The sequence below is a fragment of the Lynx canadensis genome, chromosome D2, assembly GCF_007474595.2.
Source record: "Lynx canadensis isolate LIC74 chromosome D2, mLynCan4.pri.v2, whole genome shotgun sequence".
Lineage (NCBI taxonomy): Eukaryota > Metazoa > Chordata > Mammalia > Carnivora > Felidae > Lynx > Lynx canadensis.
Genome location: NC_044313.2, coordinates 55,117,013 through 55,130,381, shown reverse-complemented (window position 1 = coordinate 55,130,381; position 13,369 = coordinate 55,117,013). Strand labels below are relative to the sequence as shown.

Genomic DNA, 13,369 nt, shown 5'->3' with positions numbered 1-13,369 from the left:
GGTGGCCCACAGGCTGACAGCGCACCCCCCCCCGCCCCCCCCCCGCTTCCATCTCCTTGGGCATCTGATCACCGTCCTCTTTGTTTTCTTAAGTGTCTCTCCTCCTCCCTGCCACCCCCCACCCCCACCGCCACTCCCTCTCCGGGACAAGGCCTTTCAGATCATCAAATATCACACTCTTCTTATGCGAGGGCTGAGATGGCTTTATCGGAGCCCGTAAATCTCCCAGAGCCCTGACGCCCTCCTGAGTGCCAAGCCTCAGGTGAGTTATGTGGGCCGGGCCCGGCAGCGGGCGGCACAGGCGGGCCTCCGGGGAACACGGCCGAGCGACCCAGTGCACCTTGGCGCCCACCCTCGGCTGGGGGAGGGGCTCCAGCTGAGGGTAGGAATGGATGTTCTGGGCCCACCTGCCGCAGGCCGTGGAAGCAGCCAGGCTCAAGGCAAGCGAGCAGGCAGGTTCCTGGGGGATCTGTAGCCCTCCGCTTTCCTTGTCTCCTTGATCATGGCCAGCCAGTCTCCAGACCCACACAGGAGAGACCACAGCGTCCATGAGGGACATTTGAGACCCGAACCACCCCGGTTCTAATCCCAGCATGGTCACTGAGTAACCATGAGTCCTTGAATATGTCACCTCCCTGACCGAGCCTCAGTTTCCTCATCTGATAATTGGGATGGCAGATAGCAGATTCTCAGATAACATTCTGAGAATCAAGCACCCTGCCAGGGGGCAGAAGCACGTATCTTCCCCACCTCTCGGGGGCAGCCCGGCCTGTGCACGAAGCCTTACAGCCTGGAGTCAGCCAGCCTGGCCTTGAGCCCTGGCTCTCCCACTTACCAGCTGCGTGACTTCAAGCCAATCACTTAGTCTCTGTGCCTTGGTTTTCTCACCTGTAAAATGGGAAGAACACTAACAATGGGGACGATGAGGATGATGATGCCTGCACGTGGAATTGCCGTGAAGCTTACTGAACAGATACACGCAAAGGGCTTAGAACCTTGCCTGCCACACGGTGGGCCCACACTAGATGGCCCGTGTTATCGCTCCTTTTGTCGCTATCATCACCCATTCCGTGCCCGCCTCACCAACAGGCCTTCCCGCCTCCAGAAACTCCCCACAGGACACAGGTCCAAACTGCTTACCCGGCGTTCAAGGCTCCCACCTCCTCGTGTCAGCTGGTCCTGACACCACTGTGTGTGAGCCCTGCTCCTCCAGCCGGCCCCCCCCCGCCGTGAAAGGATTACTCTGCCCTCCCGCTTCTGCTCTTGCTAGACTCCCAACAGGAAGGCCTTCTCCCCTCCGTGCTTACCCAGACCTGCCCACCAAGGCCCAGTGAAAGGAGCTCTTCCCACACCGGCCCCCATGAGCTGCCCTCATCGGGGCCGGGCACCTTTTTGGGCACAGGTGCCATTTTCTCATCTAAACTGGACGCCACTTGGGAGCAGAGACGTCATCTTGCGCTGCTCGGCCTCTCTCTCTTTAGTGGCTGACATGACTTCCATGTAATAACTTATTTAATTCCTATTCCTGGACATGGAGGTTGTTCCTAATTTTCTCTATGAAGCAGCACCTTGGTGAACATCCTGTGCAGCTGCACGTGTGGGCACATGGGGTTGAAGAGAAAATGTTGCCCAGGAAGTGGGGAGATTCTGATCCCAGCCGTAACCCCTGGCGATGTTTCGCTGATCCCCATTAAAGTGTCCTCAGAGGCCCCGAGGCCGCCTGCCTGAACCACCTGTTTTGCAGGGAGCCAGGCGCTGCTGTGGGTGAGAGGGCCGTCGCTGGAACCCCAGCAGCCCTACGTAATAAGTTTTACTACCCTTGACTACTCGGGTTAATGTTTCATACATTGGAGTCAGTTATTAGCAAATTAATCAGAGTCCAGTTTGTGGTCTTATTAGGAGAGGTAATCATTTGTTGGTTTAAGTGAGCTTGATGAAACCCGCCGTTCTGTGAGATGCCTGCAAGGCAAGGAGACTGCCGTTCGCATTTCCTTGAGGGACTGAAGGTTGTCTTTCCCTGACTGGACGGTTGTAACGGTAGTTAATGCAGGAGGCACTCAGCTCAAGAAACATCACTCTGGGTGCGTCAGGAGCGTTATGACGGCCCCAGTTAGAATCGCTTATTGGCCGATCCCCCTCAGAGCCCTGGAGCATTATGGTCTCCGTGACATCTGACGTTGCAAGTCACGCCAGTACCGGGGCGCCTAGGGGGCTCAGTCGGTTAAGCGTCAGACTTCGGCTCAGGTCATGATCTCGCGGTTTGTGAGTTCAAGCCCCGCGTCGGGCTCTGTGCAGACAGCTCGGAGCCTGGAGCCCGCTTCGGATTCTGTGTCTCCCTCTCTCTGCTCTTCTCCAGCTCATGCTCTCTCTCTCTCTCTCTCTCTCTGAAAAATAAACATTAAAAAAAATTAAACAAGTCACGCCAGGACTGTTCTGCCCCACCTTTTACACCAGCCTCAGAATGGCCCCCGGACATCCCTGTGTCAGTGCGTTTGTTCGTTCAAACAACATTTGCTGAGCCCCTTCAATGCATCAGCTGGTCATCTGGGGAAACCAGTCCTTCCTCTCCTGGGGCTTATGTTGCAGGGAGGAGAGACAGACCATAAGCAAACACGTAAATGGGTGAAAAGAGAGGTTGAGAAAGTGGAAGTGTTCTGAAGGCAATAAAACAGGCTAATGGAGCGGAGAGTGAAGGGGTATGAGGGGCCGGCGCGGGGATTAGGGAGGGCTCCTCTGAGGAGGTGACGTTGGAGCTGAGGCCCGAGTGTGGATAAGGCACCCTGCAAGGTCTGCAGGGACAGGGTCGGGGCAGAGGGGCTTCAGGAGAAGCTTCGGAGAGGAGGCCTAATTCCCTCCCCTGCCTCCTCCAGGGTCCTCCAGAGGGGTGGCACGCTCTCAGCCTGTGTCCCCTCCCCCGGTTGAGAGCAGAAGTAGCCCCCCCCCCCACTGGTGGCCATGTGTTGATCACGGAGCTGTTGAATGCAGCCCGGCCCATGTGCCACCCAGGACGCCAGCCCCTTTTGTCAGCAGGCAGTTAAGTAACAATTTTTAATGCATAAGACATCTTACCCAAAGCCCACGTCTCGGACTGACTCTCCGTTTTCAGTATACGGCCATAGAGTCAGACCGGTCGGTGCCGGGCCCGTGGGCCAGCCTGCCCCACTGGACCCATAGAGCTGTTTCATGGTCTACCCCTGGCACTGGAGGAAGGAAAATCCAGGGCCTGTGAGACGTGATCTCTTCAGCTGCGTGAGAGCTGAGTTTAACTCTGTTCCACCCCTCACCACCTGAGTGCCACTTATTTTTAACTGCTCTGTGCCTCGGGCTCCTTGGCTGTAAAATGGGGATGCAGATATCTATCTCATGCGCAGGGCGGGGATGTGAAAATGTGTAAAAGATAATGCATACAGAAACACCGCGCAGTACCAGCCGCAATTCCTGTCGGCTGCTGTTCGGAGACTCGCCGCTCCTTCTGGATGAGACGGGCCACGGTCGGGAACGCCCTGCTTTGATTCTTCCATTCAGGAGGCAGGCGTAGCGGGGAACGGAGGACCAGGCACCAAAGCGTGCGCCTACTATGTGCCAGGCACCACAATAGATGCTTTATGTACAGGATCACGCCTGATCCTCGCACAGCCTGGTGAGGTGGGAGCTGTTATCTACACTTTGCAGATGAGGAATTTGGCTCAGAGGAATTAGCAGTTTGCGGGAGGTCTCACAGCTGGTAAGTGGCGGATCTTTTGCCGGCACCTAGGTCTTTTTCTTCATCCTGGGCACAGTAGGTGGTCTCTTCACTTGGGTGTTGATATAATAGGCTCCAGGCAGAGACCAGGACTAAAAGAGAGACCCCTGGAGAGAAGGGGCTGCAAATCCCAGCCCTGCTGTCTTCCCTGACCCTGGACCTGAGGAGGGCAGGGTGACCAATTCAGAGGCCAGGTGACGGAGCAGACACCCATCTCCTGACGCCTCCTTCCTCCATTCAGGGACTGGCATTTGAGTGGATGGATGTTTGTGCCCAGAAGCCCAACCAGATCATGAGCTCCTCATAAGCGTGGCCTTTTTTCCTCTTCTTCCCTCCACAGCCCCAGCTCAAGGCCAGGCCTGCAGCATGCCCCCACCTAGTGTGTGCTTACTGACCCTTCCCAGTTGCTACAGAGTGGGGAGCGAAACTCCAGGCATCCAACAGATATGTCATGAGCGTCATGCCATGGGGGACAGAAGTGGGAAACCCTGGCCCTTATCCTCGAGGCCACACTGAATCTCACTGTGAGAACCAGGGTCGCCCCACGGCCAGCCCAGCACCGTGGCTCAGCGAGTGTGATATGGCACAGCCCCCAGGATTGGTTTTCCTGAGGCCTGTGCCATTGGAGGTGGATCTTAAGAACAGGAAGGACCAGGGTGGAAACCATCGCTTTTCCCTGAACTCGGAGGCCCGCAGGACCGGTGGCTGTTAGCCCAGCGGAGCAGACAAAGCAATTCAAAGTCACGCCTGTGTTCCCACACGCACCATCAGCCACTCGCTAAACTGCTTCTGTCCCAGACCTGGCTCGCTGCGGGTCAAGATGCTGCCAGGGAGATAACAAGGGGACGAGAGGTGGCAGTGATGCTGTTTAGCAGGGCCTTGGAGGAGGGGCACCTGGGGAAGGGGGGAGGCTGCCAGCCTGGGAGGAACAAGGATGTGGGCGGGTGAGCCCCCCACGGCCCAAAGAGAGAGCTGCGCCTCCTCCGGCTCCCCATGTCTGACCTCCTGCCTCTCCCTACTCCCTCCATCCAGCTTCCCTCTCCCACAACCTCCTGCCTTTGACCGGCTATAAAACACAGAAGCCCTTTGCCTGACTCTGCTGCGCCCTCTAGCTGCCACTGGGCCTCTCTCCTTGTTTTGTTTTTTTTTTTTTTTTTCTCCCCAAGCATCTGCACCTGCACTCACTGTCCCCACATCTGTGCCCCACCCACCCGCAGTGTCTCACAGTCTGACCTCTGGGGGCATCTGAAGATCCAACCTGTGGCCGGTGCTGGGATCTTCCTTCTCCTTAGCCTGTCTGTCAGCGCTGCCTGACCCTACTGACCATCTCTCTCTCGGAACTTCCTCCTCTCCTGCCTCCGGGCACCTGGCGCTATATAATTTCCAGACTACCGCCTGTCTGTCTAAATTCTCCTGCTCGTCCTCACTGGAGCCGTAGGTCTGCCCTAAAAGTAGCCTTGCCCGTGCCCTTTGTGTGTCACCACCTCGGTGCTGACAGCTCCTGCCTGCAGCCCTGCCTTCCCACTAGTCCCCACCACAGGCCCTCCTGGCCACCACCTGGGGGACCTCTACATGTGGGCATTCTGCTTGCTACATAAATCTTCCCTGGAGGAATGGATCTAGAACTTCGGAAACGTATAATGTTTTTACCTAGGACTCCCTCCTGAGGAAAAAAAAAAGCAACTTTGTTACATCCATTCTATGTGGGATGATGATCTCTTGTGTATCACTTAGCAGAGGGCCAGGTGCAGAATGGGTGCCAACACGGTGTAGGGCCAGTGCCTGCGGGGCAAGGAAAAGAGAGACGTAAATGTACTTCCAAGCCAGCCATTTAGCAGCCATGTGACCTTGGACAAGCTATTTAACGTCTCTGAGCCTGCTTCCTCGCGTTTGACGTGGGCTCTGTTCTTACTAAGTCATTGTGAGGAGTAAGTAATATGGTTGTGCAAACGGCTTAGCCTCAGTGCCTGGCATATGGAACTGCTCAGTAAGTACTGGCTACTGTTTTTAATAAATAGGGGAAAGAAGGCTGGGACTCCCCCCTCGGCCGCCTTTCATGCTTTAGCAGACTCTGTTCACATCCCCGCCCCACCCCCGCCCCAGCCTTTCTTTTGGGAATCTGAAGAGGCCTTGGTGCCTGGAGCTCCTAGAGGAGATGGCTGCCCCCAAGAGAACCGGCAGGGTGGTAATGACCTGCTTCTTCTCTTTTGCAAACGCTGTAAGTCCCCAGTTCCCAGAACCCTTAGGGTGCTGAGGCCAGCCCTGCTGCATCCCAGAACCACCCCCACAAACCAGGTCTATGCGCAGGTACCATGGACAGCACCTGTCGACCCAGGGGAAACAGCTGCCTTTCTGCTCAGTGGTGGGGGCTGAACAGGTGAAAGGCGTCCCCGGGAAGCCTCCCCAGGCCCCCCCAGGCCCCCTGGGACTCAGATAAAGAAAGTCCGGAATACCAGAGGGCTGACGGGGTGGTATCAGTTTCCAGGGTAGCAAAGAAACTTGTTTGTGTGGGTGCCAAACCCACAGAAAGGGAGGATGGTGGGAGGGGAGCTAAGGGAGAAGAGTAAGGAAGTGGTGACCCACTCCCCACCCCGAGGGCAGAGCCCCAGTGAGATGGCCTGTGAGATGCCCTTGACCTTGGCCTCAGGGCTACCAACTTGTACGTATGAGCTTTTCGTTGTGAGGCCCTCCTGGCAAGAGGGCAGGCTTGGCTCAGTGTTCCTGCTGGGCAAACAGCTCTAGACACAGGCTTGTGGGGTGGGGGTGGGAGTGGTGCAGGGGGTCCACGGTGGTGTCATCTTGGGCAAGTACAGGTGGCCAACCCTTGTTGAGAACTTCCTCTGCGCCAGGCACTGTATCCACTCATTTAATCCTTGCAACAACACTCTGGGGTGGGTACTATTATTGCCCTCAATTTACAGACTAGGAATCCAAGATCATCCAGGTATGTTAAGTAACTTGACTGAGGTCACCCAGCTAACAAAAAGCAGAGCTGTCTGAGCCCATACAGTCTGCCTCCCAAGAGCATAACCTTAACCACGTCTCTGTGCCATGTTGCCATGTTGCTTTCCTTCGGGAGCCTGAGCTCAGCAGGTACCTGCTTACATGTTCAATAGCATGATTATGTCATCAATGTCGATCTTTGCTGTGAGACGGAAGGCATGGACCTTGCCTGCTTTTCTCTGTGGATTCTCCAGCACCCTGCCCACAGTAGGTGCTCAATCTGAACTCAATCAAATGGGTGATCTAATCAATCCATCAGTCTTTGAGTGAGCCCTGCCCTTGGCCCCCACTGCTTAGGGCACAGGGCTCACCTCCCGTCTATGCCTGGACCAGCATTCCGGTGAGGACTGCTATTGCCATGGTGACAGGAGACCATCAGAGCCAGTGGCTGACTCAGGTGGCCCTGTCAGCTCCCTGGGTATAAGCCTTCCTGGCTGCTGGTCCTGGGAGTTAGTGATTCATACTTGGCAGGAGGCTGAGGTAGATATGGAGAATAAAAGGATAGGTGTGGGTGGAGGGGGGATGTGTTGGGGGAGGGTCCCCAAGCTTGAATGGGTACCAGTTGGAGAGTATTTGCCTGCTGGTTTGTTGGAGAAGATGCCTGGGTCGGGGGGAGGGGATATTTTATGTGCTGGAGACAGATTTCAGGTTGGGGATGGGCAGTATGGCCATGACTGGGGCAAAGGTGCTGAGTGGGGAGGCCCAACTGGGTGTTCCAGGGTTGATAACCCCATTTTCCAAACAAAAACCAAAGCACATCATTCAACAAGGGGCTTCTGGTTTGTGAATGATTTATAGGAAAAATCTTGCAAAGATAAAAATTGAATCACATTTAGTTAAACATTTGAGAGGTTCCTTTATTGGGAAGAATAAATTTATATGGAAATTCGGAATGATGGGATGCTAGCCCTGGAGCTGGGGAGGTGGGGCCCACGCTGGTGGCGGGGGGCGGGGGGTGGTGACGGGTGACAAGAGGCTTTGAGGTGTTGCCTCAGGGCAGCCCTTCAGCTCAGTATTAGGGGCTCAGAGGACACAGCGCCCACCTGCGATGTCCATGCTTCACCCCACCTCAACCCTGATCACCCTGTGATGTGAATGCCTGGTTGAGGGCTGCATCCCCTGCTAGAATGTGTCCCTGGCACATCATAGGAGCTCGATAATTGTCAAATGGATTAGCTAATGACAAAAAGATGAGGGCAGGGCATGCATCCCCTTGTTTGCCCGGCAGCAGAATTCCTGGCTAAAGAAAAAGCCCTTACACTCATGCGTGTCTCTGCCTCCTTGCAGCCCTGTCCTCCCCACTCCACGCACTCAGCGGGAAGGTACCCAGGTTTCTCTATGGCTACGGGAAGAAGCTCAAGACAAGGGGGAGGCTGGAGTGACGTCCCATCCCTGGTCAAGCCCCACATCAGATCCCCAAAGCCCACAATCAGAGCTGCACGGGCTCCGCAGTCATCAGCTGCCTCTCCCCTGCCTCGGCCAAGCCCTGCGGCGGGCTGGGAGGACAGCGGAGGGCAGCTTCTAGCCACCAACCCAGTAGATATGGGATGCCTTGCCAACCAGCAGAGGTTTGGCCGAGAACAGTCCCTGTCCCCAAGTCTAAAGTGAGAAGAGGACATTGTCTGCTCTGTGCTTTCCCTGGTCGACTGAAGACACGATGTGAGCCCCTAACTGTGCACAGATCCCTTGAGAGCCGGGGCCACGGGTGAGTGAGGAGGTTCAGTAGTTTCTACCTGTGTGTGTTGAAAGCCTGAGGATCCGTTCACACCTATGGAATCAGTGTCCATCGACCCCTTCCCCAGCCCTGCCCATCATCCAGGGCCCAGCTCAAGCCATACTTAGCGAGTACTTACTTTGTCCGGGAACTGTTCCAAGCCTGCATACATACTGTTTTTCACTCTCATTTAATTCTTATAACCTTATGAGCGATATCCATTATTATCCCCCTTTTACAAATGGGGAGACCAAGACATAGAGGGGTTAGGTGAGTTGCCCAAGGTCACACAGCTGCTACACGGTGGGGCAGGGGATGAATGCCACCTCCTCCGTGAAGCTTTCCTTCCTTGAGCCTTCCCCTGTGTGAACAGTCTCTCCCTGCTGAGAACTCAGAGATGCTAAATCTCCTACGTGTCAAAGCCCCGTCACCAGGCTGCGAGTGCCTCCCTCTGCATCCCCCACGCCACCAAGCACAGGGTCCGGCCAGAGGACACGCGCCCTGGAGATCGCGGACTCCGTGAAGGAATGGCAGCGTGTGCGTATGTGAACGAACCAACAAGTTGGTTAATGAGGGCGAGAGAAGAGCGGAATTGGGATCTGCCCACGTGAATTCGCAGCCTGGTGGGAAGGGCACCAGGAAAAGTGTGGGGGCCCCAGTGGGCTGGGAGCAGCGATCCTTTAGGAACCTGCTTGCTACTGGGTGCCCAGCACTGGCCAGGCTCCTTGAGGGGCAGTCATGAAAGGCTCCCGTCTTCAGGCTGGCCGAGAAGACCGCATGAACACACGGGCAGCAATGGGAGAGAGAACAGAGCAGTGGCGACTGCCCGTGAACACAGAGGGCCAGCCAGAGAAGCAGGGCCACCTTCCTGGAGGAGGAGGAGGGGTGGCCCTGTGTGGGAGGATAGGAGGTGTGGCCAAGAGAGGAAGGTGGACACGGAGACAAGAGGAGGCAGGAATGGACATGGTGATTTGGGGAACCTGGGGAGGCCCCCTGGGGGACACGGGGTGCCTGTAGAGGGAAGCATAAAATGAAGTCGGTGAGGGAGAGAGGGATGGACACAGAGGCCTCGGTCTCCACCAGCATCACCTGTGTGTGATTTTCGCCAGTACTTTAAATATGCACTTCAAGGTTTTTTTAAGTTTATTTATTTATTTTGAGAGAGAGAGAGAGAGAGAGAGCACATGAGTATGAGGCAGGAGGGGCAGAGAGAGAGAGGGAGAGAGAGAATCCCAAGCAAGCTCAGCATGGAGCCCAATGTGGGGCTAGAACTCACGAGACCGTGAGATCATGGCCAGACCTCAAGTCAAGAGTCGGACACTTAACCGACTAGGCCACCCAGGCGCCCCTGTACTTCAGGTTTTGATAAGTACTTAAAATAAAGGCTTGTTCTTAAAATCAAATTATATTTATTGTACAAGGGAATTGTACCACTGCCATGTAGAAAATCAGAATAGGATAGAATGGAATAGAATAGAACATGAGCCTAAAAATAACCAAGCAAAGTGGGCTCCTGCTTTAGTCCATTCGGGCTCTATGACAAAATACCAGGGGTCGTACGGCTTACGGACAGCAGACATTCATTTCTCTGCTGGAGGCTGGGAAACCCAGGGTCAGAGCGCCAGCACGGTCAGGGAAGGGCCCTCTTCCCGGTTGGCAGAAGGGCACTTCCTCACTCTGTCCTCACATGGTGGAAGGAGCGTGGGATCTCTTGGGCTCGCTTTTATCAGAGACCAGTTCCACTCAGGAAGGTTCCACTTCACGACCCACGCACCTCCCAAAGGTCCACCCACTAATACCGGCGTGTTAGGGCTTTGGACATCCCCACATGCATTCTGCAGGGGTGGGGGGGGGAGCAAGCATTCAGACCCTCGCGGTTGCTGAGTCCTGGCTGTGTGCTGCTCCCTTTGGAAGGCTCCCAGCCAGAAGCCTGCTCTCTCGGTGAAAAAAGGAGAACGAGCGAGTGTTAAGAGAGATGCCAAAGGCATACTAGCACCAAACCAAGGCTTCCCCCTTGACTCAGTCGGAGAGACGAGACGGAAGAAGACTGAAGAGCTGAAAGTCGTCACTCTGCAGGTCACTGCTGGCTGTGCCTGGGCCCCGTCCTCCAGAACCCTTCCCATTACTCCTCGAGCCAGCGTCCGCGTTAAGTTACTGGTTTGTCCCTAATGCGCAAAGAGGAGCCCTCACTGAAGCCCACGTCCACCTGCCCTGGGCCCCAGGCATACCTGGAATGTTACTCTCTCCTTGCAGGGAATACCAACAGCATCTTCGCCCTGGACTACATCAGTGGAGCGCTGACCTTGAACGGCCTACTGGACCGGGAGAACCCCCTGTACAGCCATGGCTTCATCCTGACCGTGAAGGTGAGGGCCCGGGGGCGGGGACCTGCCGCCCGTGTGGAGGGGTGCCCACACTGCGGTGCCAGCCTCCAGCAGTGCCCCCGGTGAAACTCCAGGAGGGCAGCGCCCCTGGCCTCCCACCCGGCGTGCCCAGGGCCGCTGTCAGGAACGGACAACACTAACCAAGCACAGGCCACATCGGGGGCCTTGCTGGGCACCTCACAGCCATTGCCAAAAGTCACATAGGATTGGGACTTTTATCCCCACTTGAGGAATGAGGGGACACACAGTAGGTGCTCATCCATGGGGCCACGTTCTGGTACTCATGATGCCAAGTTCTCCATCGTAGCTGCCTCAGATTCTTACGTTTACCCCATGTCTGGGATGTGTCCCGCTTCTAGCTTCCCTGGGGCTCTTCCCTGGTTAGGAAGCAGCAGCACAGTGGGGAGAGGTGGAAACTGCTAAAGTCCTTCCCCTGGAGGTGTAGTGGAGCCACAACCCCCAGGCGCCTGTAGCCCCCTGCCACCCAGGGCCCGTTATAATTAAAACCTGTGCTTTGCAGAGCCATTCCCTGAGAACCCCATTTAGGGTATGGACCCTACCTGGGCCACAGGGGTCCTCCCCAGCCCTACCCATCGGTTGAGGCAGGGGAGGGCACAGGACTGAGGAGAGGGGCTTGGGGAAGGAGGCCCTTCCATCCTGAGGAGAATAAGGCAGCCCAGCCTGGCCCTCGATTGCTCTCCTTGACCTTGGGAGGGGCTGCAGCAGCGGCCGGTTGATTAGCCCTCCCTGGCCAGCCGGCTTCTCTGTCTCCACCCAGTGTGCACATGTGGGCCGGTGAGGGGAGGTAGGCTAACACCACCTTTCCCCCCCACCCTGCATCAAGCTGCCAGCCAAGCCGTGGGCCCCTCTCCGCCTCCCTTCCTCTCTGCTTGCTTCCTGTGGAGGCACACATTTCGGGGTGGAGAGAGCTATACCCTGGCCCCAGGGGACCCTGAGCTCACCATGGAACCCTGAGCTCAGTTTTTCCATCTTTATATAAAATGTGAGGGTGAGTTCCCAACTTTGGATGTGACTCCAAATCTCCTGGGGAACTGGCGAAAGGTACTTAGTCCTGGGCCTCCCACACAAAGATTCGGGTCCAGAAAACTGGAAATGGGTATTTGGGAGCCGGGGGCCTCTGCCCCAGAGACTAGGCACCCAGGGACTTGAGCCCATCTTTCCTGAGCCCGACCCAGACCCTCATGGCACCTAGCTCAGTGTTTGGGCCATAGCCGATGCCAGATTAAGTCTTGATTACCTGCTAGCACAAAAATGCTTAGCCTCGGTTTTATCATCTGCCGCATTGAATAAAGAGTCTCCCTTTGCCCCTCAGTGAGCCCCCAAATCTGTGTTGTCATCACCATGCCCCCTCGTCCCCTTGGTTCTGGAATCCTCCTGCCTCAGTTTGCTACCTACTCTGACTGTTGTCCTTATGCAAGTTACTTAACCTCTCTGAGCCTCGGTTTCCTCAATGGTAAAATGGGGATGCTTATGACAGAAACTTCCTCCTGGGGTTGTGGTGAGGGGATGGGATAATTCACATAAAGCACAGGAGATAGCATTGGGAAAGCCTTCGTAAATGATGATAGCGTGACTATGGACGCCTTCATCTCTGGGATGTTTGTCCTCTACCTGCAGGGCACAGAGCTGAATGATGACCGCACCCCGTCCGATGCCACAGTCACCACAACCTTCAACATCTTGGTTATCGACATCAATGACAATGCCCCAGAGTTCAACAGCTCTGAATACAGCGTGGCCATCACTGAGCTAGCCCAGGTCGGCTTTGCTCTACCCCTCTTCATCCAGGTGGTGGACAAGGACGAGGTGAGTCCCGAGAATGCGTGGTCTCTCCAGACCCCCCGCCTTTTCTGGGCTTTGCAACCCTGAGAAAGATGCCAGGTATTTCTAGGCTTCCAAATCCCCAGCTAAAAAAAATGGAAACAAACATTGCTACCTCCTCCCCTGCAAAACTCAGCAGTCTCTAAGCTTTGACCCCCGCCCCCACCTCTGCAAAAGCTATTTGAGCACACACTTCCAACGTGTAGTTCTTCATTTAGTCATTTATTTAGTAATGTATTTAGAAATATATGCCCATCGGGGCACCTGGGTGGCTCAGTCGGTTAAGCGTCTGACTTCAGCTCAGGTCATGATCTCTCGGTTTGTGAGTTCGAGCCCCACGTCGGGCTCTGTGCTGACAGCTCAGAGCCTGGAGCCTGCTTCGGATTCTGTCTCCCCCTCTCTCCGCTCCTCCCCTGTTCACTCTCTCTCTCTCTCTCTCTCTCTCAAAAATGAATAAACGTTAAAAAAATTTAAGAAATATATGCCCATCTTACTAATCTAGTACATGCCTATAAAGCATACACTGAAAACTAGAAATTTTAAAAGTTGGAGGCTCTTGTATAAAACCTGTTCCTGGAAAAAAGTTTGTTTTCTGCTTTTGGTGTAGTGAGGACTCCTGCTTTTCCATGCGAGGAGCTTGAATATTTTCAAGGGGATCCCAGGCCGCAGGAGACCAGAGGTCCA

The 13,369-nt window shown here is 55.3% G+C and overlaps 1 protein-coding gene across 1 annotated transcript in view; it reads left to right on the top strand.

Moving 5' to 3' along the window:
- Nucleotides 1-13,369, top strand: part of LOC116738373 (cadherin-23-like) — a 186,758-nt gene that overhangs the window by 146,521 nt on the left and 26,868 nt on the right. The window contains exons 12-13 of the mRNA XM_032595163.1: nt 10,713-10,825; nt 12,482-12,670. Of these exons, the coding sequence (XP_032451054.1) occupies nt 10,713-10,825; nt 12,482-12,670 (302 nt within the window). The remainder of the gene's footprint in view (nt 1-10,712; nt 10,826-12,481; nt 12,671-13,369) is intronic.